This window comes from Cyanistes caeruleus, chromosome 2 (assembly GCF_971803275.1).
Source record: "Cyanistes caeruleus chromosome 2, bCyaCae1.hap1.1, whole genome shotgun sequence".
Taxonomy (NCBI): Eukaryota; Metazoa; Chordata; class Aves; order Passeriformes; family Paridae; genus Cyanistes; species Cyanistes caeruleus.
In genome coordinates this window covers 110,404,667-110,430,964 of record NC_141702.1, presented here as the reverse complement: position 1 = coordinate 110,430,964, position 26,298 = coordinate 110,404,667, and the positions used below count along the sequence as shown (strand labels likewise).

The following is a 26,298-nucleotide window of genomic DNA, read 5'->3' as shown; positions in this document are numbered from 1 at the left end:
CGCCATTGGCTGGTGCGCGGGCGGGCTTCCCGCGCGCGCGGCCGGGCGCGATGGCGGCGGAGCGGGGCTTGGAGCTGGTGCGGGAGCTGCACCGCGCCGCCGGCGGGCACCTCCCGCCCTTCCGGGTGAGCACCGGCAACACCGGGGTGGGCCCCGCCGCCGGCCCGCTCCCACTGACTGTGCCCGCTGTTGCAGACGGAGGAGATGCGGCAGGCGCTGGAGGAGATGCGGGCGCTGTACGAGCGGAACCAGGCCGACGTGTGAGTTGGGCGTCCCGCACAGCACGGGCGGTGCTCCCCGGCCCGCAGCTCTCCTCCTACTCCTCTTTCCCCTTCCCCTCATCCCCCAGGTCCGAAGCGAAGTCGGGACGGACGGACCTGATTTTCCTCATCCGGTTCCGGCACTGCTGCCTGCTCCGGAACCAGCGCTGCCTCCTGGCGTACCTGTGAGTGCGGGGGGCGCCGCCCTGGGCTCAGCCCTGCCGGCACACGGTCCCCAGGGACAGCGGGTTGGGACTCCCGGCCCGGGCAGGTGGCTTTTCCGCAGGCAGCTGTGGAGCTGCTTCTCCTTGTGTTCATTGCTGCTGTCACCACAAAGAGAGGGTTCTGCTTCCTCCTGCTCTTTAGAAGTTTAGATTGCTGGCTGTGGCTGTTGCCTGGGGATGTTGCCAGCGCTCACCTCTGCAGAGGCGGTGGGTTTGCCCCATTTGTTCCCCTAGGTATGACCGCTTGCTACGGATCCGAGCTCTGAGGTGGGAGTACGGCAGCGTTCTGCCCAACACCATCCAGTTCCACATGTCAGCTGAGGAAGTGAGTCAGCCCCGTTTCAAACTCTTCTCCTCTTTCCACGTATTCTGATATGGAATCTCCTGCAGGATTATTTAGTACAATCAAAATAGGGTAGTCTTTCCCTCCTGTAGGCATGACATACAACATATCTTAATGTGAATAGTTGTGTGTATTCATTGTCTGTGGGTACAGTTGTGTTAATGCCCACAGGTGGAGTGGTTCAACCAGTACAAAAAGTCTCTGGCTACCTACATGAGGTCAGTAGGAGGAGAGGAGGGCCTGGACCTCACACAGGACATCAAACCTCCTAAAAGCCTGTACATTGAAGTAAGTGCAAGATCCTGGTTTCTGTCCATGAATAAACATTTTCCTGACTATCTCTTTCCGAGCATTTCATCCCCATCCCAAGTCAGTTCATCAAGAAAAACCTTTCAGAGTTCCAAAGCTTTCACGGGTTTCTGTGTTTTACTCTGCCTGCCAGCATTTTACTCCTACTGAGAGCACAAAGTATGTTGAGAGATGGCATTTCTAGTTTGTGCTGGGGTGAATTACCCAGTAAGAGGTTTCTGCAGCTTTTTGCAGAAACTTAACTAACTACAGCAATCAGAAACCATGTTCCCATGCTAAGGACTGTTACCTGCAGGGGGTGGTTGTGTTTTTTCATTGGACTCTTCCAGAGCTGTGTTTCCACTTGGCAGGTGCGGTGTTTAAAAGACCATGGGGAATTTGAGATCGAAGATGGCACTACCATCCTGTTGAAGAAGAACAGCCAGGTACCCGTGGCAGGGGTGTGGTCTGTTCTCTTCCATCCCTTTCACTCCCATGACATCCCCCTGCTCATGCTGGCCTTGCAGCGTGTCCCAGTCCCTGCACACACAGCTCCTTGCTGTCTGCATGGTCCAGAGTGCAGCTCTGCCTGATCTGGTACCATGAGGCGCTGGATGTGCAGCACAACAAACAGAGCTGGTTGTGGGCAGCAGCAAATCCAGCCAATTCAAGGAGGGTTTTTCTGTGTTTGTGTGCAGCACTTTTTACCCCGCTGGAAATGTGAGCAGTTGATCAGACAAGGAATCCTGGAGCACGTCCTGTCCTAAGGGTGCAGGACAGGAGGGACAGCTCTTGCTTGGAGGCCTGCCCACGATGGGGACTGAGCTCTGGTGTGTGCAGGACTTCAGACACCTCAGTGTTTCTGCAGTGGCATCCTGCCACTCCTCATAACAGCCTTTGAAGCCTCAAAACCACAGCTCTTCATGAGCAAAGGGTGCATGCTGGTAATGCAGCAATCCTGGCAATCCAGGATAGCAGGGGGGGCATTATCCAAGCCCCACACGTACAACCAAGGTTTGTGAATGCATTTTTGCTTAAGAGTAGTTCTTTGTTCACACAGTGGATGTGGAAGTAAGACACCGACTGGCTGGGCTCTGGAAGCCAGGAAAACTCCATAGTTGCAAAATAAAGAACTCCTTCAGCCTCAGTCTCTTGAGTTTTTAAGAGTTAATGTGATGTTCATTCAGCACTCTGATCTGCCTCTCCAGCCAAACCCATCCTGACCCTGCAGTGTGATGGTTATTTAAGCATCTCACTGGAATTGCTCTTCCAAGTGCCAGATAAGGCTGCACAAGGTTCTTTCCAGGATTAGACATGAAACTTAGTCCTCATCAGAGTCCCATAAATATTTCTTGACGTGCTGTGTGTATGATCATTGAAGTCTGGGTCACGGGCCTGGGTTTTTCCCAGTGTGCTTGGTCTGTGCCTCTGTTCCTCTGAAGAATCTCTTATCCCAGAGCAGTGTCTGGCAGGGCCTATGGGCTGTTTGGAGTTGGGGTGGGAAAGGGAGCAGAGGGTTTTAAGGATTCTGGTTAGCACAAAACCAGAACAAGGCTGAAGAGCTGCTTTCTCTGTCTGGTTTTGCTAATGGAGCTGCTCAGCTCTTGCACTTTGCCTGGGAAAGCACTCACAAAAACGTTAGCCCTAGGTAAGACTAGAGGTTTGCTTAGCCCCCATCTCAGTCTGGAGCCGAAAAAGCAAACAGCTGGGGAAGAGGGCAGGAACAGGATAAATGCCTGGGGCATTACAGCATTGCTCTGTCCTGCTCACTGCAGAGGCAACAATCTGGTTGGTTTTGGATCCTAGGCTCAGGCTTTAGGAGGAGCTGTTGGGAATAAATGTTCAGCAGCAGTTGGGGAAGGTTACTGAAATACAGAGCAGACTGGGGATGGCAGGAGGTGCTGTAACATTACAAACATTTTAATGCCACAATTCAGCTCTCCTGCTTGGAGTGAGCCAGGCACAGGGGCCTGCAAGCCCTTCTGCCCTGGCTTTCAAGATGTAACTGTGGCTCCAACATCAGCTTTCTGCAGAGAGCAAGCACCTGCATCACCAGCAAACACTGCCAAAGAAAATCCTGTGAAATGGCTGCCCTGAGACAGGCATGACAAAACAGCACACTGCCACAGAAAGGCACCAAGGCTGCTGCTTTCAGCTGGAAAATTCAGCTACCCACAGGACCAATTTCCACAAAAAGGACTCTAGGCTCCCCATTTGCTATTTTCTGCACAGGAAAATCCTGGCAAGACCAGAAAGGACAAGGCTGATTTCCCAACCCATACCTCCCATTCTGCACCAGACCAGCCCCAGCCAGAACCACTGCACACGTCCCATCACCCACTCAGAGATGCTGGTGTGATTTTTCCAATAAGCTGCTTCAGAGCTGAGGCTTGTTCCTCCAACAGCTGGTTCTTCTCCTCCATGCTCTTCTGCTTCAGCTCAGCAGCCTGTAGGGCCATTGCAAACCTCCTGTTCTCTCCACGGAGCTCTTCAATCAATAGTCTGTTCCTGGAGATTTGGGCCTAAAGCAGGGACAGGAGGCTTCAGGTTCAGCATCCCATGCAGGGGTACCAGATGGGCAGGGAGACACAACACCAGCCCCTCTTGCACTCACCTGGGCATCTCTGAGCTGAGCTGCCCTCTCTGCCAGCACAGCTTCAGCATTCCTCAGACTCTGTTCCAGCCCCTCTGCCTGTTCCACAGCTGCCTGCAGCAGCTGCTCGTGTTCCTCCTGCAGTGGGCAAGAAAGCCTGTCTTTAGGGTATCCCAGCACTCTCCTGGCTTCTGGCAACCCTGGACTGTACATTTCCCCAAGGCCCTTTTTCATGGGCCCTCACACTCCTTGAGGCAGAGCAGGGGGGACTCATCAGAGGTGCAGATACAAAGAGCAGTGGGACAGATGTCTAGAGCAGTACAACCTTCCCTAGGTCTACACCCAACCAGTTTTAAGACAAGGCACAGAATTTCCAGCAATGTTTTCTATAAAAGTAAGCCATCGGCCTCCCCTCTCCCAGCCATGTCCAGGAAAGCTCAGGGAGAGACAAAGTCTCCTTGGATTCAGTCCTTGTGCCTGCTCATTATAATTCTTTAGGTTATAATTTTCCCAGTCTCTGCCCAGAAGACAAACTCACAAAAACTCAAGACCTGGTTGCTCAGTGCCCTAGAGATAAATCCACCTCTTTGAGTGCAGGGTGGTGACTGGAGGATTCATGAAGAATTCAAAGTTGCAGCTGAATTTGAAGGTAGGTGCATTTTCCATGTGGGTTCTTTATATCTAGCATCTTCTACCCAAACCTCTGGTGGCTTCAATCACAGCTGCCTTCCAGGTTGCCAGGCCAGCAGTGTTCCCTTCACAGTACCCTTGACAGAGCTCCTGCAATTCCCTGCTTACCTGGGTCCTGACCAGCTGCCTGCACATTTGCTCAGCCTGCTGCTGGAGGCTTTCCTGGAGCTGCTGAGTCTTGCACTGTTCCTCTCTCAAGGTGTTTTGCAGCTGCTCAAACTGCTTCTTCGGCACCATGTTGTTTATCTGGGCCTTGGCCTGCTGCAACTGCAGAGCGTGCTGGGCCTGGGCCAGGCTCAGGCTTGCTTTGGCTTCCAAAAGCTGTAACAGAAAGGTTGGCAGCTGGTTACAGCTTTGAGCCAACAACGGAGCAGACCCAGGCTGTGTTTTGGGGGAGAGGAGGGGTTAGATAATGCCCTCAGCTCTCCCCCCAGCATGGGCACAGCAGAGCTGCAGGACCATGGGAGTGGTGCTCACTGGGCAGCCTGCAAAGCAAGGAATTGAGAGCTGCAGGAGGAGAAACAGAGCCCCTTTGCTGAGAGATGCTCCCCTTGCTCAATAGTGAGGAGCAGGAGTTGCTGGAGGGATTCTCTGGCTGGAAATCCCAGCACCAAGGGCCACGAGAGCAAGAGATTGAGGGGCTGCTCACCTGGGTTCTTGGATACATCCCAGGCTAGCTGTGATGTACTAAATGTCCTGTACTACATGTCCTCTGCTTCCTGTCTCCAGCAAAGGGCAAACCTGGTACTGGGAAGCAGGTCTGGCCCAACTTTGCACTAGGGAATGGCTGGCATGGGTAAACTGTACTTTGGAAAGCCAGTCCCCAGGGTAGAATGCAGGAGAGGGATATTAACACATTGGAAGATTTCTCACATTGGCTTTCCTCTCTGTCCTAGTGATCCAAGTTACTCTGCTCTGACCACCTCATTTCCCATCCCTCAACAAGCCTTGTCTGGCTGCTGTCATCCCAACCCCTTATCCAGTTCTACCACTCTTCCAGCTCCTTTGTCAGCTGAGCCATGGGGACCCACAGCTCCTGACACCCCTGTGTGAGCCACCTCCACTCAGCCTCCACCCCCTCTGCCCAGCCAGCCTGCACAGGACAAGGATAGAGGGAATAGTACAGGGGCAGCTGCAAGCAAGGACCTGTTCCCATCTGCACCTGAACTGGCTTCAGCTGTATCTTGAGCAGGAGGGAGAATCCTTTCTCCCCACAAAGAGGAAGAAGACAACTTTTTTCTGACTGGAGAGGGTGTCCAGGCAGGACAATACCAACATCAGAGACCACTCAGCAGCCTGCCACCGAATGAAGGACACTCACCTTTTCCTGTGAGGCCTGGAGCTGCTGTTGGAGCAGCTCCATCTCCATCCAACATGCTGCATGCCTCTGGTGGTGCTCCAGCCTTGCAGCAATCTCTGCTCCTCCAAGCCACTCAGCCTCCAGAAGCCTCTGGCTCTGCAGCTGGGCAGTGCCAGGGTCATCACTGTGACCAGCCTTGTGCTCAGGGTGTTCACAGCCCACCTGATGCCTCTTGACATTGGGGTGAGAGAGCTCCTCCTTGCCTTTCTCACCCTGGAAAAGGTTGAGGGGAAAAAAAAAAAACCAACAAATCATGCACAAGTGGCTTGGAGTGGGAACACATGCAACAAAGACTGACTGGGCCATGTGGGTTTGAGACTGGGAGTGAGAGAAATCTCAGGGAGAAAGAGTGAAAGTAGTAAAAACCATTAAAGACTTTCCCCTTCTGTAAGACTCTCAGTGGCTTTTGTCACGCAAGTTCTCACTGCTTTACAAGTTATAAGATGAAGCTGGTCCCTCAAAGCAAGACTGGGTTTGAATGTTCAAAACTAACATTTTTGTTCTCCTCTCTGAATAAGTGCAGTTTTTGTCCTTATAAATCCTTGAGCCAAGAGCCTGGCAGTTGGGGTTAGTGGCTTCTTACCAATGCTGTTAACTCTGCTATTTCAGCCAGCTCCTCCACCTTCTCTCTACCCAACTCACTCCTGTTTTTCCTGCTGGGAAGAGGGATAGGATCAGCTTCAAGACAAGAGAGCAGCAAAGCACAGCCCCACAGAGGAGAGCCCTGTTTTGGGTAGTCCCACATCTGGTTTTGGCCCACAACAGGAAGCAAAGCCAAGCCAAAACAGATATGGCCCTGAATTGATTCAGGAGTGAGTCGGGTGTCTGCCCCAGCAGGTGACTCAGGCCAGCCCAGGGCAGACAGCCTGGGGACATCCAAAGTCCTGCAACGCTGTCAGAGGCCTAAAAATCAAGGGATGAAGAGCAATGGGAGGGACATCTTAGCAGATTGGGATCATCCACACCTAAAACTCATCTCTCCCCAGATTTATGGCTCAGTGGGTGACCCTAGCACCTACCTAAAGCTTCCTAAGGAAGAAATCCATCCCGTGTTAACTCTTCAGCAAGCTGTTCTCCAGCAGCCAGCACAGGGAGACAGCAGAGTGAGAAAACCATGCACATCCCCTGTTTACTCTGGCATTCTGAGCTGGCTCCCTGACCTTTTCCAATCTGGTTCCCAAAGAGAGCAAGGACTAAAAACTGAGAAAAACCCTTCCCATGACTCGGGCAAAACATGTGGGAACAATCAAGAGACAACACTAGAAAAGGAGCAGGTCTTCAAGGGAAGGAAAATAAAGGGGAATAAGGACAAAGAGCATCAGACTGAATTTATGTGGCTTCCAGGTGGCTAAAATTATTTTGCAGTCCTGTGGATACAAAGTGATTTGATTCATCAAAACACACCAAGACTTCATTACAGGCTAACAGGTGGTGAGGCCAACCCCTCAACTGCAATAAAGCCAGATCTGGTAAAACCAGCTTGTTTGTGAGACCTCTGTGATTTTACAGTGCTGGACACAACAGCTGTGACCCCAAATCTGAGGTGGTCTCATTATCCTTCCACTTCTCTTGGTACTGCCAGTCTCCCAGGAGGCCATGAACACCGGCACTTGTGGGAATGAAGCTTAGTCCTGTGTTAGACAGTCCTATCCTATAACTGCTGCTAAACACCAGAGCCTTATAGGACCCAAATTCCTCAAGGGAAGGTGCAAGATAACAGACCATCCATCCTGGCAGGGAGGACAGCATTGCAGTCTGTGTGCCTGTGGCACACAAAGGAGCTGTGTGAGGAAGTTCTTCCTCTCTTATTGAAGCACAAGGACAGTCCATGGGCTGTGTGGTGTTTGCTCACCTCAGTGCAGCTGCTTTCCAAGTTTTACAAGCTGCTTTTCCAAGGAAGCTGTGCTTCCTGTGGCATCTCCAAGGTCCATGTACAAGGCAGAGGAGATAAATGGGTAGTCACCCACAACCACAGGAGCACATCCCAGCTCCCAGACCACGCTCCCACAGTCAATAAATACACAACATAGCTTTTGCATTTATCTACATGTGCTCAGTAATATTTATTAATTGGAAGTATCCTAGTTCATTGCCCATTTCATGTGAGCAGCAGAACAAAGCTGCTGTTAGAACATCCAAGAGAACATAGCTGCTGTTACAGCGTTCATCAGCCTTGTGTCTCACAAGGCATCTGCTTTTTGTTTGCAGTAGCATGTTAGTTCTTCAAATTACCTTTGCACTCAAACCTGACACTCTCCTGAGCTCTGGGTTCATTTTCCAACTACTGCATGACATCTTTGAGCTGCATCAGCTCCTGTGTCAACCTGTTCCTCTTCAGCTCTGTTTTGACAGCCTGAATGTCAGGTTTCCCCCTATGCTGTTACACCACTCTGTCTCCCAGAGCTTTTTGCCTTCTCTTCTTGCCCTGCAGGTCAGGTCTGTGTCCTGAGATGTCTGCTCTTTGGAGGCATGTAACTGTGCTGTCTCTGCCTCCTTCCCAAGAACATCCCCTTGTCTATCAAGATTCCATTTCTCCCTGAAATGCTTTCCCTTCTGCTCCAGCTTGTAGATTGACAGGCCATTTGTTACGTCTGCACTGCCTGCACTGGTGTGTCCTTCCTTCAGTGTTGAAGTGGCAACAGAAGATTTTGGTCCACCTGCTCATCTGAGTCTTAGGGGATCAGCTCCTTTTCCCCCAGAGGACAGCTCTCCAGACACCTTGTCCCTTTTAACACCAGAGCCCGCAGCTTCACTGTCTCTGCATTACTCCCATTTCAGCCTGCTGCCTTTTTAATCTTTTTATACCCAACAGCCAGCATTTCACGTGGCTTGGCTTATTCATCATTTAACCTTTTCTTACAACTTGAGCTGCCTCTGCTTCCACAGAGACTTGTCTTTTTTCTTCTGTTTCCACTACTGTTTCTCATGGGTGCCCTGCTCTTGTAGGCCTCACCTTGGAGCCTTTATTGTTGGGAAATCACCTCCTCTCACACCAATGTTCCTCCAATAAAGCCTCACAGCTGTCCTCATGCTGGCATTCATTCCACGGCAGCTCTTGGTTATGCTCAACCTCCGCATCTTTCCTAAAGATAAAACAATTTTCCTGACCTTGGTTTGATATCACAGCTTGAAAAGCTCAGCCAGCCTCTGAATGTGCATTTGCTGCAGATGCAATACAAAGGGGTTTTTATGTTGCAAAGTCAAGGCAATTTGTTAAACTTCACAGAAAGTTCCCACACCTTTTGCTTTCTCAGACTCACACCCATCACATCTTTTCCAGCACCTCTAAAAGCTCCCCACTGCAGTCAGTCCATCTACCATTCATGAGAGATAAAATAGTTTAAATGCCTTCTATTCCTGTTATTTGGGTTTGTTTCCCTGGTCTACCACAGACTTCAGCCAAATCACTTCCTTTCTCCTTCACCTACCCCATATCTCAGCCCTAAAACAGGGATTATGACCTAGCAAAATCCTCTGCCTGCATATTGCCAAGGGGAACACTGCTCCTGAGGGAGACACAGCAGGGCACAGGCAGGAAGAAGAGAGGATAAACAGTTTTTCAGTGACAACCTCTCTCTTTCACAAGCCAGTCTCTTTTACCTATATGAAGAACTTTAAGACATTTTTCACTGCTTTTAAGATGGCAAGCTGTGATTATTTAGCAAGTAGAGAGGCAGGTTTGCTGAAGGACCAAGAAAGAGGTAATAAGAACACTAACGAAGGCCCTTTTATATCTCTCACTATTTTAAGGTACAGTCTTTGGTGGGCACTGCTGCTAACACAACCTTGTAGAACATTCAGAGAAACTTAGAGTCTTGAAATAAAAGCACTCACTTAAGGGGAGTTTAGATGTTTCACTTCAAACAACTGCAGCCCTTCAATTCTGCCCAGATTTTCTTCCAGATTAAAACAGCTCTCCAGCCCTGTGAAAAATCAGCCCAGACTATGCTGGCATGAGCAGGAGACACACCCCTAATCTCCTCCTTAGCCCCAGAAAGAGAACAGTGCCAGACCTCAGGCTCAGTTTGTCCCTGTGCTGACTCTTTATTTCTTCTCTGTCCTGGTCCAGCTGCTACCCTGGATTTGCAACTGTTTCTTCGAGATCTCTGTTCTGGTCTTCCATCTTGCACATCTCAGCCTTGGAGCTTTCCTCACTGTCCTTTCTCTCCCTCTCAAAGTTTTTCCACATTAACTCTATTTTTTCCTCATTAATAGTTTATCTGTTGGAAGAAGATGGGATTGGGATATTAGAACCATACTCCTGAGAGCTTTCCTCTCCTCCAATAGCTCCAATTGAGATTGATCCATTGGTCCCACTCAACAGTGGACTCTCTTCAGGCATTCTGGTCCCTGCTGAACTTAGGGCAACAGTCAGTCTCGTGCAGCAGTCTCTAACAAGCAGAAACCAGTGGGTCCCATTTCTTACCAGCAAGCAGCACAGTTCTCCCCATTCTTGTTTGCAAGGAACCCCAAAGAGGAGAAGGGAGAGGCCAGGGCATCATCTGCCACCGCTCCTCATATCCCTTCCTCTACTGCAGGGTGGTTCCTTGTCAGGATGTGGTGGTGAGAAACTGCTGCTCCCCACAGCTCCCCTGTGAACAGAAATTGCAGGATCTGATGTGCACAAAGGCAGGCAGAAGAGCTGTAGGCAGTTTTGTGCTCCTTGAACTGTTCTGTCACCAGTGTGGCAATTTAGGATTTTCTCTTGCAGTGCTGCAACACAAAACCCAGCAAGCATCACTGACCTCTCAGTTCAGCAGCAAAAGGAGTAAATGTGGAAACTGAGGCCTCTCCCAGGAGCATTCATGACTGTCTGAAGAGGAGAACAGCAGGCTCACACTCTCACCTCAGAGCAAGCAGGTTAGAAGTGTGCAGCAAGCCAAGGGTGACAGGGCTCTGACACAGCCCCTACCATCAGGAGACATCTGGCTGCTTCTCCTCTTGATCCTGTCCCTGCTTTTACTGTGACAGCAATGCTGAGTGATGTCTGGTTCCTCGCAAGACCCACATAAACACTTCACAAGGTGACAGTGATTTCCACAGAGCCTTTGGCCAGCCAGTGAAGCAAAGGCTCCAAATCCTCCTACCAGCTAAGATAGGTTGGAGAAGCACATGAAATAACCCCACATGAGTGATGAGGTACCATGCTGCTCCCCAGCCTGAACTCTCTCTCCAGCAACCCTGCTGGAGCAGATGTCTCATCAGTCACGCTGTAGCAGTTGTGCTTACCATGCAGTCAGGACATCTCCCCCCGTGCTACTCACCTTGGCTTCCAGCTGCACCTTCAGGTCCTGCAGCTGTTCTTGGAGCTGCTCCACTGGGAGTGACACTTCTGTAAACACAGAATTAGGAACAAGAAGGCTTGGAGAGGGGTGTGATGGCAGAGAGGAGCCCTGTGAGGGTAGGCCTACAAGACAGGACTGATCAGGATGGCTGCAGCTTCATCCAGTCCATACAACCCCAAAAGATGGACATTCCCCATCTATCTGGCAACTAGTCCCAGGGCTGCATCACCCCTCTTGGCCAGAAGCTTTCATCTAATGCTTAACTGGAATTTTCCAACCCACAGTTTGGGGCTACTTCCTCTTTATTGCACTGTTTACTCAACATCTTCAACACTGAAAATCTGCCAGTTCACAGGTTCCATCACCAGCTCTCAAGTTGGAAAACCCTCCTCTCCTTCATCTCCCTCCTTCTCACCACCCATCTTCTCCTTCTTCCCTCCCATGGCTGCCCAGTACCAGAATTGGCAGCAGTAGTTCAGGCACAACAAGCCTCCCCACACCCCCATGCAAACTTGGATCCAGAGGGAACTTTGTTCTTGCTGAGAGGACAGGCACTGAGCCCTTCTGCACGTTACCTGCTGCTGGCAGCCCTCCCTCAGCCCTGCTCTCCTGCAGCTGGAGGCGCAGCCTTTGCAGCTCCCTTCTCAGCGCTCCATTCTGGTCGTACAGCACCTGAAACAAACACTGCTCAGGACACAGAACAAAGCTCCTGCAGCACCAAGAGCAGGAAGGGCCTCCCCCTGCCCCAGCACAGCTTTCCCAAACAAAGGCAGACATGAGAGAATTTGGAGGAGCCAAAGAAGAAATATAACCCCAGATTTCCAAGACCATCATTACACACTGTAAAGCACAAAGCAACAGCCCCTGAATGCAAAAGCACACAAAACCAGGGGGTCTGCAGACACCTCAGGGGGCTGGGCCTCCTGAGACCCTCCTGACCTAAATAACCGTTGGTAGAATCCAACACAGAGGAAATACCATGATCTCAGCATGAGCCCAGAGGTTTGTGCTTACATCCTCAAGACTCTCCTGCGGGCACACGGGCTGGCCAACAAGCACCACTCTATGCCACAAGGCAACCAGCAGGATTCACAGTGAAGCAAGGCCCACAGGCCTCTGGGAGGGAACATTCCCAGGTTGCAGAAGGAATAAAACAAGGTAAGAAAATGCTGATCCCATGGGAAGCACAGCACGAGGCAGGTCCTGCTGGTCTCCTGGTGCCAGAGACACCCCAAGGCCAGCACGGGAGTTTATCCCGTCTCCATCACTAATGAGTCCCAGAGCTGAACACCAAGCAATGAGCCACCACACCAGTGCAAAGAGCCACTTCCATGGAGGTGTCTGGAGATGGGCAGCTGCTTGCTTCACTTCACATCCTCCATCCTGCACTGGTAGCAGCAGCACACAAGGCCTCCTGCCTTCTGGACTGCCCACTATGAGCAGACATCCAGTTACATCCCTTATCCTGCTGCCCAGAAAACTGATGTGCTGCAAGAGACTATGAACAATAGGACACTTCCAATTAATAAATATTACTGATCAGATGTAGACAAATGCAAACCCAGTTTGTTTCATGTCCATTCTAAACAGGAAAGAGGAGCTGAGAGCATTCAACAAAGGCAAAGGATAAACCCAACTGGGTGCCTTCACAGGGGCAGGTGAAGCCTGAAGGTCAAACCTTCCCACCCATCAGCATTCTCATGGACAGCTCTGGGGCTGCTCAATGGAGGAAAAATTGCAGCACCAAGCATATTCAACCCTCTGGTGCCACCTGGAGCAATGCTGCACTGGATAGTGCTTCAGAATGTTTGCCTTGCAAACATGTTTACAGCTTGGAGAGGTGCTGCCTGATGCATCCACAGGATGGCTTTGCTGAAAGTCTGCATTTCAGCCCTTGCTGAGGGGCTGTGACTGTCACTGTCCCTGCTCAGGAGTGCTCCCCAGCCACAGACAGCATCTGGGAACAAATGGGCAGTGTGGCAAGCACAGGGCTCAAAGAACAGAGCACCCATCACAAGTTAAAGATATACAAGTTAAAAATGGGAGAAGGGAAACAGAGGTTGTGCTCATACCCCAGAGAGCCCCAAGCTCTGGGAAGGAGCACAGCACCCTGCAGGAAATACAATACACACAGCACCAATTCTTGGACCACACACACACACACACACCAGATATCTGGACTGGCTTACCTTGACTCTCTAGCAGAGTTCAACAGCAACAAATTTTTTAGGGTTTTTTTTAAGTGGGAGCAAGGGAAAGGAAGGGAAAAACAAAAAGATAGAAGACTTTAGCTGTTAATACGGTTTCCAAATTAGGAGAACAGCTTTCTCCTTGTGCTCAAGAAGAAATCCAACAGAGCCCAGGGTGGTCTGACCTTAACAACAGAGGTACATGTCTCCCTAACAAAACAGTCCATGGCTACAGGCAGGAAGGAATTTATGATCCACCCCTACTCTCTCTCCTGCCAAAATCCTAGCAAGGCAAACAACCCATGGAGGGTTTCAGGAGTGAGGAGACAGGACTGTGAGCAAGGTAGGAGGGATCCCTCTGTCCTGTGATCAGGTCTGCCTGCTTCCACTCCCTCAAGCCAAAGTGCCCAACATGTGCAGCAGAGAGCAGCACAGTCACACCAGCAGCACCACCCGCACATACCTGGCACTGCCGCTCGTACTCCAGCACAATCTCGGCAAAACGCTCGCTCTGCTTCAGGAACTCTGGGCTGTGAGGCTCCCCCTGCTCCAGCTGCACAAGGAAACACTTCTCACCAAGAAAATCACCTCCAAATGGAGAGTCAAAAGCTCTATTAAATCACTGGGGTCATGGTGCTACACCCATGCATTTATCCCTAAGGGGCCCATCACCTGAGGGATGGGTCAGAAAGAAGAGGAAGAACGTTTTTCTCCACATGTAAGACACCAAACTACAGGCAGTCTTTCCTGGCTAACAAGACCACAGACTCACCTCCTTCCCCAGATTCATTTGAGGAGTGGAAGACACGAAAACAAACCCTTTACTTCAATACTAGTGAAAAATAAAACTTTTCTGGAAACCGAACTCTATATAAATTTTTCCCTTGAAGACTGCAGATTTGTAGAATTCTCTACAACTGGAAACTTTCCTCACACCTTCTTTTTTTTCCCCTCCAACTTCCAGGTTGTCATTAATGTGCAGAAGAGCTCACACAGGGGGAGACCATAGTGACTGATACAAAATATGCAAGATCAATTTTTTTTATGAATTCCTGAAAAGTTTTTATTTGACTGCAACAGAGAAAGGTTACCTTATCTTTCACAATGTGGTTGAGTTCTTTTTGCAGCTCCAACACCAGTTCCTCAGAGGCTGTCAGTTTCTCAGCCATCTCTGCGACCTTGTTTTGTAGCTGTGTGTTCTCCTGCAGAGAAAATGGAGATTTCCCTGATGCAGTGGGTCCTGTCATGGCAGGATGGGTTTATCAGCCACAGGTCCTCAGCAGGGAGCTGTTAAACAACTGGCATATCAGCACACCAAACACAGCACAGCTCCCAGGAGACCCTGGACATGGCCTGGTTTTGGCCAGGACAGGGTTGATTTTTGCAGTAACCAGGAGGAGATGTGGCTAAGGCCCAGATGTTATTCTGTACCACCTCAGTCATTGCTGGGGACAGAGGGTAGGCACTCTCTCTCAATTCCAGGGAGAAGGACATGCCTTCCAGAGAAAATGTGGCTGCTCTGCAATGAGCATTTTGCATGTAAATCATCCTCTCTTTTGTACACTCTTGTTTATATTGTTGCTGTCACTGGTTGTTTATCTCACTGCTGTTTCCAGTAAATTGCTCTTATCTCAACCCATGGTCTTTGCCTTTTGTGCCTCCAATTCTCTCCAGCCACTAAAAAGCAGGGAGAGGGAGTGAACAAGTGTGATTTGGAGAGTCTTGGTAGGAGAACTAAATTGGGGAGCACCATTCCTAAACCACAACAGGACAGCACATTGCCGATACCACATGGGCTCATCTCTCCAAAGGACAGGAGATCTTTGCACTAATTTTGCACAATAAGAGCTAGACACAGCCCCACAGGACCATCGCTACCTTTGCTCCCCAAAATTGTGGATTCCCTCACAGCTAACAAAGCCAGCAAGTCCTGAGCTATCTCCATCTGTACTCCTACACTGAACAGAAATGGGGTAATCCCAGGCATGCAGACACCATCATCTCTGCTTTTGACATGGTCCCTGGCACAATTTTAGCTTTGGTCATTGTGTTTTCAGGTGTTACCAAGGGCCAAACCACTGCCAACAGACAACACAGCAGGTTAGTAATGGCATGGCAAGGTAACAAGCTCTGTGTTTAATACATATAACAACTGTATGGATGTGGCTGATGGTTCTTCTGCATAAAACTCCTTCCCAACAAGAGCAAAATGAACCATCTATATTTGTCACCACCTCTGCTTTGCCACCTCTGAAAGAGTGAAGATGTTTCATCCAAGGCAATTTTACTTACATTCATCACATGGTTCAATCTCCCTTGCAGGTTGGCCTCTTTGCCCTGGAGGAGCCGTGTATCAGCCTCCAGCTTCGCCTGGTGACTCACTGCTTGCTGCAAAAGCAGCTCTTTTGCCTCTATTTCTGCCTGAAAATTCCTGGGGGAAAAAAGCAGCACAGTTGGGACAGACAGAGAATGATCCTGGATGGCCACAAGGTACCGACACCCCCCTCCCACCATGCACAAAGCAGGAGATGAGAGCTTGGTTGGAAGGATGCTGAGACCACAGGGAGTGGAGAGGGGTCTTCAAGGACTTTCCTGCCACTGACACATTGGGAAAACAAGTGGGAGTTTCAAAAGGGACACTGGGATGTGTAAGCACATTTTCTCCACCCCACCAAAAGAACCCCTCCTACCTGAGCTTGCTCTGGGTGTGCTCAAGGGTGATGTACTGCTCATCCAGCTCCCTGCCCAGCTGCAGGCACTGTCTCTCTGCCTTCTCCAAACTGAGCCTTGCCTTGTCCCTCTCCCTGGCGATCTGCCTCACCTGGGTCCTGCAGACACAGCAAAGAAGGGCATGAAGAGACCCCTCAGGCAGCCCACAGAAGGTCCCTCCTCACAGGGAGCAGTGCCCTTACCAGAGGCACTGCAGTTTGTATCTGTAGGAGGTGCCAGCTGCATGCTGGAGGCCACTCCTGGGGACCATGAGTGTGCTGTCCAAAGCTGCAGGCAGCCCTGCCAGGCTCACCTCCTCCTCCGTGCTGCTGCTCCACCTCTGCAGGAACAGCACAGATTGAGATCACTTCCTCCCTCTTCTAACAGTTCCAACAGGATTTCTGTTGTTACAACATCTGACCACCCTCCAGCCTTTCAGGGATACCACCTCCATCTCACAGATAAGCCTAGATCACACCCACCCCTGCATTCCACCAGCCTTGGGGTGACCAAACCCATCCTGAACTTGGCTGCAAGCACTTCTCCCACCCCAGGCAGTTGCTCACTTCACCCACCACCACCAATCCAGGCAGAACCAGGGACCCTGAAGATCTCCTCTAAGCTCTTCCAGGGCTCAGGTGGCAATGACAAGTTGAGGCCTGGCAAATCCAGCGTCTTTGCTGATGCTAGAGAAGTGATGAGGGCCCGGGTAGCTTGGCCAGAAGGACAGCCTGCTTCCCTGAGCTTTCCCCTCTGGTGCTGAGGAAAAAAACAGCAAGAATAAGTCAGTGGGGCCAAACTGGCAGAAGAAAACTGATGGTTTTCAATACCAAAGGGAAACTTCAGAGACCAAATCAATACTGAAGAACATTTTAGAAACAACCCCAGGTTGCCAGGAGGGAGATGTCCTGAGCTGCCCTCATGGCAGCTACAAGAGCAGGTTTGCAGGCACAGACCATTCATTTGGGTCTCCCTGCTGACCCATCAACACCCAGTATCCACAGAAAGAGCAGCACTGAAACTTAGATCACTTGCAGGGTCTTGTGAAAACTGTCAGATGGGGACTGACAGCCAGCAATTTGTTTGACCAAAGAGCAGAACCCAGAAAGCTGATACAGAACTCACCACATTTCCAAAAGCAGCAATTTTGTACCACGTTTGGAAGAAGCCTGTCTTCAGAGAGCTGTTACCTTAAAGTCTTAGGCCAAAAGAACCTGAAACAATTGTTTTCTTTTTTTTTGCTTAAGATCCTGGATTGAGCTGTCCTGGCTGTCAGGGTAAGCAGAGATTCACTTCCACCCTAGCACATTAACGTGGTGTTACTTCAAAAGCAAATGCCTTGCCAGTCCTTGGAACTGACAGCATTAAGAAGAAGTATTTTACATCAAACAAAGAAAACATGGATGAAGCTTGTTCATGCACTAAAAAAAGGACAATCTGTGTCACATGTGAGGTGCAGATATCAGCACTTGTGAAGTCAATATTAGAATTGGGGTGATGTTTTTCCTCTGCTAGGATGTGCATCCCTCTCCCTCCCATAGAAAGAGGAGGATCAACAGCCCACTTTTGCTCTATATTACAATCCCACACCACCTAGGCAGAGATTGCTCCTACTCAGGCAGTTCCCAAGGGAACTTCTTTCAGTCACCATACAGTGGCTGCAGTACAGACCATATCTAAAAACTGTCTTGCAAGTAAAGAACTCTGCACCCTCAGGTGCCTGACTGATGTCTATGGAATCACCTACTTGTGAGAAGAAGTGTCTTGGCCTGAGTTGTTCTCAGTAAATCCTGTTCTTTACCCCCTTTTTTTGTTTTGTTTTGTTTTTTTTTTGGTTTTTTTTTTTGGGTTGGGGCTTGGCACGGGGAAATGGATGGAGAAACCTTTCTAAGTGTGCTATGTCTGGACTCGTGTCTGGATTCCCTACAGGATCGTTTTAAAACAATCAAACATCAAACACAAACGAGCTGTCCTGTGTAGGGGATTGGCAATGACTTCATTGTTCCTTACCCAAGGTTAGTGGAAATCACCTCACGGAGCTGCAGACCGAGGCCATCAACCAGGATCCTTTTTACAAACCTCATCCCACGGAGCTGAGGAGTCTTGGCTGCTTAAGAGACACTGACATTCCGTGGAAAATGGGGTTATGCATCCGCGGGGATGCAGAGCCTGCAGCCCCGGCCCGGCCGGCTCGGTTCGGCCCCACTCGGTTCGGTTCGGCTTCTCTCGGCTCGGTTCGGCCTCACTCGGCTCAGTTCGGCTCCTCTCGGCTCGGTTCGGCCCCGCCTCCGCCGGCCCTGAGGCTCCGCGCATGCGCAAACCGCGCGCACATCCCTGTCCAGCTCCTTGGATGCATTTCCTGAGGTGAACTGGGAAGAGCAGCGGCAGGAGGCGGAGGGAGCCGATCCTGCCTCTTTACTCAGCTGTTTCTGGAGTGCTGTGCCCAGTTCTGGGCTCCTCAGGGCAAGAAAGACAAGGAGCTCCTGAAGACGGTCCAGCGGAGGGCTGATGGTGGGACTGGAGCACCTCTCACGAGGAAAGTTTGAGGGGCTGGGCCTGGTTAGCCTGGAGAAGACTGAGGAGATCTCATCAGTACATACAAATATCCCAAAGGCAGGTGCCAAGACGACGGGGCCAAGCTCTTTCCAGTGGCGCCCAGCGACAGACGAGGAGCAATGTCCCTAAATTAACCACAGAGTTCCACCTCAGCACGAGGAACAACTTCGTTGCGCTGAGCGCGGCAGGGAACTGGAAGGGGCTGCCCAGGGAAGGGAGGCCATGGATTCTCCCTCTCCGGAGACATTCCAGACCCAGCTGGGCTGGCTGATCTCCAGAGGGCCCTTCCAAGCCCCGGCCGTCCCGTGGTTCCGTGCGCGCGCCCTGGGGCCGCGCACGCGCGCGCCGCTCCCGCCCGCCCCCCGCGCAGGCGCAGTGGCAGTGGCGGCGCAGGGCGCGCGCGGCGGGCGTTGTGCGGCGGCGGCGGCGCGGCCATGGCGGGGTCCGCGGGGTCGGCGGGCGGCTCGGCGCGGAAGCGCCTCATGAAGGAGGAGGACATGACCAAGGTGGAGTTCGAGACGAGCGAGGAGGTGGACGTGACGCCCACCTTCGACACCATGGGCCTGCGGGAGGACCTGCTGCGCGGCATCTACGCCTACGGTGGGCTGCTGGGACGGCGGGGGAAGGGCCGGGGGGCAAGGGACGCGGGCCGGGGGGAGAAGCTGAGGCCAGGGAGCGGCTCGTGGGCCGCGGCACAGCCCGGATGTGGGCCCTGTCGCGCCTGCGCCCTGCGGCCGCCGCCGGCCGGTGGCGAGGCCTGCCCTGACCGTGTCCCTTGGCCCCCGCAGGGTTCGAGAAGCCGTCGGCCATCCAGCAGCGAGCCATCAAGCAGATCATCAAGGGCAGGGACGTGATCGCACAGTAAGTGCGGGCGGGGCGGGAGATGTCGGTCACATTCCCTGCCTTGAGGCCGGGAGCAGGATCGGCCACCCGTGGGCCTGGGCAGGGTGTGGGGAATGACCTGAAATTGGTGGGACACCGGGACAGGTTGGCCAAAGCAGCTGTGGATATCCCATCCCTGGAAGTGCTCATGGCCAGGGGGGATGGAGCTGGATGTTTTTTAGTTCCCTTCCAATTCAAACTATTCTGCGTTCAAGCAAAACAGTGAAATCGCCTAACTTGTTGTGATCCTAACAGCGGTTAATGACAAAGTTCATTAGGTTTAGTCACTGTAAAAAAACACATCTTAGAGACAAAGAAGGATATTCATCCCACTGAAAAAATCCTTTCTTGGTCACTAGTGCAAATTACTAACCTTGCAAATTACATTGGCTTATCTGTCATTTACTTGAAACAAAGTGTATGTGTGGGAGATGGCAGAAGGCTAAAATGCTGGTCTTATAAGGAGTAAACGTGCCAGAGCTGGGGATCCTGGAGTGTTCTGTCCCTGATATTTTAGTTCTCAAAGCTGCTTGACAGCAGATCACGCTCTGACCATAACAAGCCTTTGTTGGCACTGTTGAGTTCTTTGCAAAGGAGGGGTAGGAGAGAGCAGAAGAGGGAATGTGTTGAAATTGCCTGTGCTTTTTGTCCAGACATCAGAGTATTCACCAAACATTTGTTTCTCAGGTCACAGTCGGGAACAGGGAAGACAGCAACATTCTCCATATCTGTCCTACAATGCCTGGATATACAGGTAATCTCATAGCAGCAGATGCTAAAAATAATTTTTACTGAATCACTCATCTTCATCATAAGGGCGAATAAATGAAGCTTTACATTGAAATCTTTTAATTATGGGCAGTGACCCTCAGACAGAAATCTGACTGAGAACATCACCAGACTCTGTAACAATTTCACTGTTAAAAGCCAGTCTGGCAAAATAAGTTCAGGTGATGTCTTGTATTCTTAAAGTTGTCTTTAACAGCTGACTTCTCTCACCTCTTAGGGCTAAGTTAATCTCTCAGCAAGCAGAATTGTCTTCAGGTAGTCTTAGTAACATCATATCTGAACAACTGCCACATATTCAGACATGCACAGAACCAAACCTAGATTTTTGACTGACAGCTGTTTGCTTTTGTTCTGCTCAGGGGCATCGTGTCCATCCAATAGGTTTGGGGCATAACTTGGATGTGTAGATGCAGTTGAAGAAAAGGGTGATTTTCAATGGGCTGGGTTTGTTACTTATCTGTCACTGTCTGGGGACATAAAAATAAAGGTTGCACATTCTAAGTGGAAAGGACAGCTTTTGCTTTATTTCTGTAAAGTGCTCATGATACTTTTTGAGCTGACACTTCAAAACTTTGTCTCGGAGTCCTTGAGCAATGCAAGGTGTTTATCTGATCCAAACACACAGAACTGAACTTGAAATCTGGTTCTATTTTTCAAGAAACATGCACACTTTTTTTTCTTTAGCACAAAATTCTGTGATAAGTCCTGCAGCTGTGACATTTCACAGCTTTGATTCTGTCAGATCCATCATCTCTTGCACGCTTGGCGCTCTGGCCTGTGATTAACTTGGAAGTGATTCCGTGTTTTAACCAGGTTCGCGAGACCCAAGCCTTGATCCTGGCACCAACTCGGGAGCTGGCTGTGCAGATTCAGAAGGTAGGAGCATTTCAGTCCCTGTCTGGAAAGCACTGGCAAGGCCTGGGACCAGGGCTCAGGTGTTTCTCTAGCAGAGCTCAAAGCATAGCTTCCACTTTTTCTTTCTGTTCCTGAGAGCAATAACAAAGTGTCGTCTGATACCGGGCCACTTGCTGCTCAGCAGTGTGTTCAGTACTTTGGCAGTCTGAGGTTTTGCACAGCCCTAACTGAATTTGTAAGGGCAGCCCTTCTAAAGCAGTTGTGACCCCTGAGGAACTGAGTTCCCAGTGTTTTAAGGCCTGCTCTTGTGGCGGTTTGGGTAAGAGATGTTAAAAAAGTCCCTCTAACTGCTCGTGCTGACATCTCTTTAAAAAACCCTCAGCATCAGACCAGCATCTCCACAAATGCAGCCTGAGGAGAGCTGGGGTAATTAATCCATTTCTTTGTATCCACACAGGGGCTTCTGGCACTGGGAGACTACATGAATGTGCAGTGCCACGCCTGCATCGGGGGCACCAACGTGGGAGAGGATATCCGCAAACTGGATTATGGGCAGCACGTTGTGGCTGGCACTCCAGGCCGGGTGTTTGGTAAGGAAATCTCGGCATTTATTGTAACACTGGTAGTGTAATATTAAGGTGAAGTGTAACAAGGTAACAACTGCTGTTGTGCCTGGAAAAAACTAGAGGGAAATCAAGGGTGGTGGTGGTTTCATTTTCTCTGTTTATATTTTACTTTTCATTGTTGAGGTGACTCTTTATGTGGTGGCTTTGGAAAAAGGAGAAAGGATTACGGCCCCTGAATCTTCGAGGGGATAGGAGCCAGGCCTACATGAATGCCACAATTAGGCCCACATTTTCTGTGTCCTGGTAGTTGCTACATCTTTGTTAAATCAGGTGCACTTGCAGCTGGTACCTTCTGGCTTCACTGCATGAAGAGTTTAACATTTACTGTTCGTGACAGTTTACCACAGGGATAGTGTTGGCCTTCAGGCTCACATCTTCTGGGTCTCTGAGAAACACACAGCCCTTATACGAGCTCCTGACACTAGAGAACCTGAGCTGCTCCCCACAAATGAAAAAACACAAATGAAAACCTAAAAATTAGGAGCTGCCAAACTGGGCTGATTCTCAAAAAAGTTCACCTGGCATTTTGTATTTCTCACATCTGTCCCTCCTCCACCAAAATGCCCTGACAGTGGTGGGAGCAGTTTGGGCTCACTTGTTTTCAGAGCATTCTCATCTCACAAAGGGAAATCTTACAGATATGATTCGTCGCAGAAGTCTAAGAACTCGTGCCATCAAAATGCTGGTTTTGGATGAAGCAGATGAAATGCTCAATAAAGGTAAAACATTTGTCTCCCTTTTTACTTGCTTTCTCCTTGCCTCTTTGAGATTCCAAGGTGTCCCAGCTAGCAGGCCCATTTCTAAAAGTTAGTTTTGAAAAAGATAGACAATTACAGTTAGTTATAGGCTGTATTGGATTAAACTACACAACATGCCTTGTCTGATGTTACTGACTCTCACAAAAATGCTCATCCCACAGTATAGAGCCAGTGCTGAATTCCAGATCAGACTGTGAAAGAGGAGGATATTTGGCAGAAGGATGTGCTAACTGTTCTGTGTGGCTTGATTTGCACTGCAGGCTTCAAGGAGCAGATTTATGATGTGTACAGGTACCTGCCTCCAGCCACACAGGTGGTTCTGATCAGCGCCACTTTGCCACATGAAATCTTGGAAATGACCAACAAATTCATGACAGACCCCATCCGCATCCTGGTGAAACGGTGAGTGAGTTTCCTTGGAGAGGACAGGGGCTCTGAGTTGGGCCAGCCCTGGGCAGTTCACAGTATTCCCTGATTTAAATGTCCAGAGAGTCTCTCATGTTCCTTCTCACCACTCCTGAGTGTCTGCAGATGTGCTCATGTCCTGTTCTCCAGCAGGGGCTGGAATCTTATCTCCCTGACTTTATTCTTGTCCAGTTCTGTGTGCTGCTGCTCAGCCTGGCTGTCCCCTCATTCTCCCCGTGGATAACAGTCTCTCCTCATGGAAATCTATGCTTCACACTTAACCAATTCCTGGGCTCACCCTGAGGATGTTTTTAGGCTTCCTGTTATGATTTCCTATTACATAGCAGACAAAAACACCCTGTTAGTTTACATCTGGTGGTGTCACAGGTCCTTGTACACTGGAACTTGGGAAGAGTCTCCCTCTTGCCTGAGCTCTTACACTGCCCACTTAGTACATTCGAGCTTCTTGAGACTTTCTTCAGTCTCTCTTGTCAAGATGCTGGAATATAAAAATGATGAGAACAGAAACATTCCCCTTTGGAGCTGTCTGGCTGGAGCAGAGCAGTTCCAATCTCTGCTCAACAGGTCATATTCAGGCTCTTTCTTAAAGCTGAGTTTTCCTCTCAGGACTTTCTGGAACAACTCAGACTCCATCTGGACCCAGCAACCCACAGCACGTGGGGCAGAGGGGTGGTCTCTGGTGAGGCACACCCAGCTCTTGTAACTGCTGCTCACCTGCTTGTGGTGTTCTTCCCTACAGTGATGAGTTGACCCTCGAAGGAATCAAGCAGTTTTTCGTGGCTGTGGAGAGGGAAGAGTGGAAGTTTGACACCTTGTGTGATCTCTACGACACGCTGACCATCACCCAGGCTGTCATCTTTTGTAACACCAAGAGAAAGGTACAGGGGCCATCAGGGGCATCCTGAGGGTGCCTCAAACAGTGCTGGGCTAGTTAAGTGGTCTGGTTGCTCCCCCACTTGGAAGTAGTTCAGTAGGACCATGGGTTAAACCTTTGGGAAGTGTCTAACTTAAAACAATGGAGACAAACCTGACAGGAATTGCCTTTTTAGAGAAGTATATAAGAATGTGCTCAATCTAATTGCTTGTAATTCCTGGAGCAAAACCACAGTTCCTGAATAAATGCTCTTAATTCCTTCCAGTACTTGAGGAGCCCTGTATCATACATAGAGCTGATGCTTTGTAAGGATTATTTACTTCCCTTAGTCTCAGAATGCTCATGAAAGTCTCTTAGTCTATACCAGCTCATCTTGGCAGACATTCTGGAGCACAACCACTGTGTTTGGCTGTCTGAGCAAAGAGCTGACCCAGGCTGTGTTCACAGGTGGACTGGCTCACAGAGAAGATGAGGGAAGCCAACTTCACAGTTTCATCCATGCATGGGGACATGCCCCAAAAGGAGAGAGAGTCCATCATGAAAGAGTTCAGATCTGGCGCAAGGTAAATGTCCCAGATAGCGTTGCTTACATCAGTGCTGCCTCAGGGCAGGGAAACCCATAACAACTCTCTCTCAAGGCTTTGTTCAGCTCAGACTAAGGAGAACTCTGATTTCCATCTATCTCCTGTGGTGTTGAGGGGTTGAGAGATTGCCACTTTCCAAGGAGGGATGCTCGTACCCCTGGGTGTAGAATTAGTCTGTTCTATTTTGCTGAAGACATTGGGAGTTGCCTCTAAATATTATAAATGTTATTAATAAATTATAATAAATATTATTAACTATAGTAGATTAAATATTATAAAATATAAATAAAATAATAATTATTTACAATAAAAATTGCCTTTAAAATACGTCATGGAAAAAATGTCTGTGCTCCATCCTCAGTATTTTAAACACATGGGAGCATTATTCCTTCTGAAAGGTCCAAGTTGCGTTGGTCCTGTCTTGACTGAAGTTTGGTGATAGTGCAAGAGACAGCTTTCCATGCAGCAAAAGTGTGTTGTGGGCAGGGGAAGAGCAGGGGTTGCTCTGTGCTGGAGCCTGGGGGTTCCCAGAGAAGTTCTAACTGTGCCCTTCTCTTTGCAGCCGAGTTCTTATTTCCACAGACGTTTGGGCTCGGGGCCTGGATGTGCCTCAGGTGTCGCTGATCATTAACTACGACCTGCCCAACAACAGAGAACTCTACATACACAGGTAGGCTGGGGCTTCCCACAGGGCACTGCCACTGGGGGAACTCTTCCTGCAGTGGCTCCATTCCCTCTTCCCTCCGCAGAATCGGCCGCTCAGGCAGGTACGGCCGGAAAGGCGTCGCCATCAACTTTGTGAAGAACGACGACATCCGCATCCTGCGGGACATCGAGCAGTACTACTCCACCCAGATCGACGAGATGCCCATGAACGGTGAGTGCTGCCTGACCCACCTTCGGTGCTGCGCTGTCCCACTGGGCTGTGGCTCTGCACAGCCAGTTCATACTCTTAATTCTTTCATTGTCTCTCGTTTCAGTTGCTGATCTGATCTGAAGGTCTGTGTACCATTTGGTACCCTCCAGAATTCTGTTTTGGACCCACCATCCTTTTATCATATTTTTGGTCATGTGTTCTTGAGTTGCGCTGCACTTGGGAACTTGTGTAAATATTGTCTGTACTCCCACCCACGTTTTTCAATAAAAAAAGGAAGTTTGACCATAACCTGTGCTTAATTACTTTAACCCAGCGTAGTAACAGGGAGGCAGGGAGTTTTGAGATACTGCCATACTTGGCTAGCATAATGAGACAAAACATTGGACACTCCCGTATCTGGGTTCCTAAAATACAGGGCTTCCTGTTCTCTACCCTTTCGTTATTGTGCCACGCCACCTGATGTACTTTTAATTTCCTTAACTTAACCTTTAAGGATCAGACATCTACAGGAAAAATCTGTGGCCTGGCCCTAGCATACTGTTGGAAAACTCAGTTACGAGATAGGCAGAAATTTCCTGCTGGTTACGTCTTTCTGGAGCCAGGGATCACCACACTTACTGCTCCAGATGAGGATTTCCCACCCCAAGGAACTTGGGCACAGACTTCCTGAACAGGAGGAGTGAGTATCCTGTCTTATCACCTTCTCCACCTCTTTCTGCTGCTGTACCTCGTTCCATCTTCCCACTCACCTCTGCTCCTGTGTCTCTGGCACGATGCTGTACTTTGCCAGCTGCAGGATCTTCCTTGAATCTTTCCTACCTCACCTCTGCAGTGTCCCTTTGTGAGGCAGGAGTTGGCCAGAGGTCAGTTACAATCTGCTCTGTGCTTTTCCTGCTGCATTCAGCTTTCTGCATGCTCAGGGAGGCCAGGGGAAGCAAGGCTTGAGCACACCACAGTTTGTACAGAATTGGATCAGCTCTCAGAGCTACTTTCTGAGTAGCAGCAGAGTAGCCCAGGGTAGAGAAAGCTGCTCTCACCTCCTTTAAAGCCTTGTGAAACTCCTCAGTTCCCTGAACCTGATTTCCTTAACACTACACAGACAGAAGTTGGGAAATATTAAGCTTGTTCTA

The 26,298-nt window shown here is 49.9% G+C and overlaps 3 protein-coding genes across 5 annotated transcripts; 2 read left to right on the top strand and 1 right to left on the bottom strand.

Moving 5' to 3' along the window:
- GINS1 (GINS complex subunit 1) lies at nt 1-2,262 on the top strand. The gene is made up of 7 exons (XM_086879080.1): nt 1-125; nt 196-260; nt 350-445; nt 719-809; nt 999-1,115; nt 1,487-1,561; nt 1,814-2,262. The coding sequence occupies exons 1-7, from the start codon at nt 51-53 to the stop codon at nt 1,880-1,882; spliced, it is 588 nt and encodes a 195-aa protein (XP_086735206.1). The 5' UTR covers nt 1-50; the 3' UTR covers nt 1,883-2,262.
- On the bottom strand, nt 939-18,880 carry LOC111926561 (ninein-like protein). 3 transcript variants are annotated; one of them, XM_086879076.1, is made up of 14 exons: nt 17,952-18,854; nt 16,517-16,700; nt 16,145-16,281; nt 15,923-16,060; nt 15,525-15,663; nt 14,324-14,434; nt 13,696-13,785; nt 11,619-11,715; nt 11,023-11,090; nt 5,720-5,971; nt 4,507-4,719; nt 3,730-3,846; nt 3,457-3,637; nt 939-2,597 (listed from the first exon to the last, which is right to left on the bottom strand). In XM_086879076.1, exons 3-14 carry the CDS (start codon nt 16,210-16,212, stop codon nt 2,503-2,505), a joined length of 1,569 nt encoding a protein of 522 aa, XP_086735202.1. In that variant the 5' UTR covers nt 16,213-16,281; nt 16,517-16,700; nt 17,952-18,854; the 3' UTR covers nt 939-2,502. The 3 variants fall into 3 exon arrangements, with proteins under 3 accessions (XP_086735202.1, XP_086735203.1, XP_086735204.1); XM_086879077.1 differs by lacking the exon at nt 939-2,597 and having other exon boundaries at nt 3,015-3,637; nt 17,952-18,880; XM_086879078.1 differs by lacking the exon at nt 939-2,597 and having other exon boundaries at nt 3,015-3,637; nt 16,508-16,700; nt 17,952-18,280.
- On the top strand, nt 18,823-25,456 carry EIF4A3 (eukaryotic translation initiation factor 4A3). Its single transcript, XM_086879079.1, has 12 exons — nt 18,823-19,097; nt 19,286-19,358; nt 20,067-20,133; nt 20,982-21,044; nt 21,481-21,613; nt 22,288-22,368; nt 22,668-22,809; nt 23,573-23,711; nt 24,155-24,270; nt 24,854-24,961; nt 25,041-25,168; nt 25,272-25,456. Exons 1-12 carry the CDS (start codon nt 18,932-18,934, stop codon nt 25,286-25,288), a joined length of 1,233 nt encoding a protein of 410 aa, XP_086735205.1. The 5' UTR covers nt 18,823-18,931; the 3' UTR covers nt 25,289-25,456.
- Nucleotides 25,457-26,298: the final 842 nt, after the last annotated feature.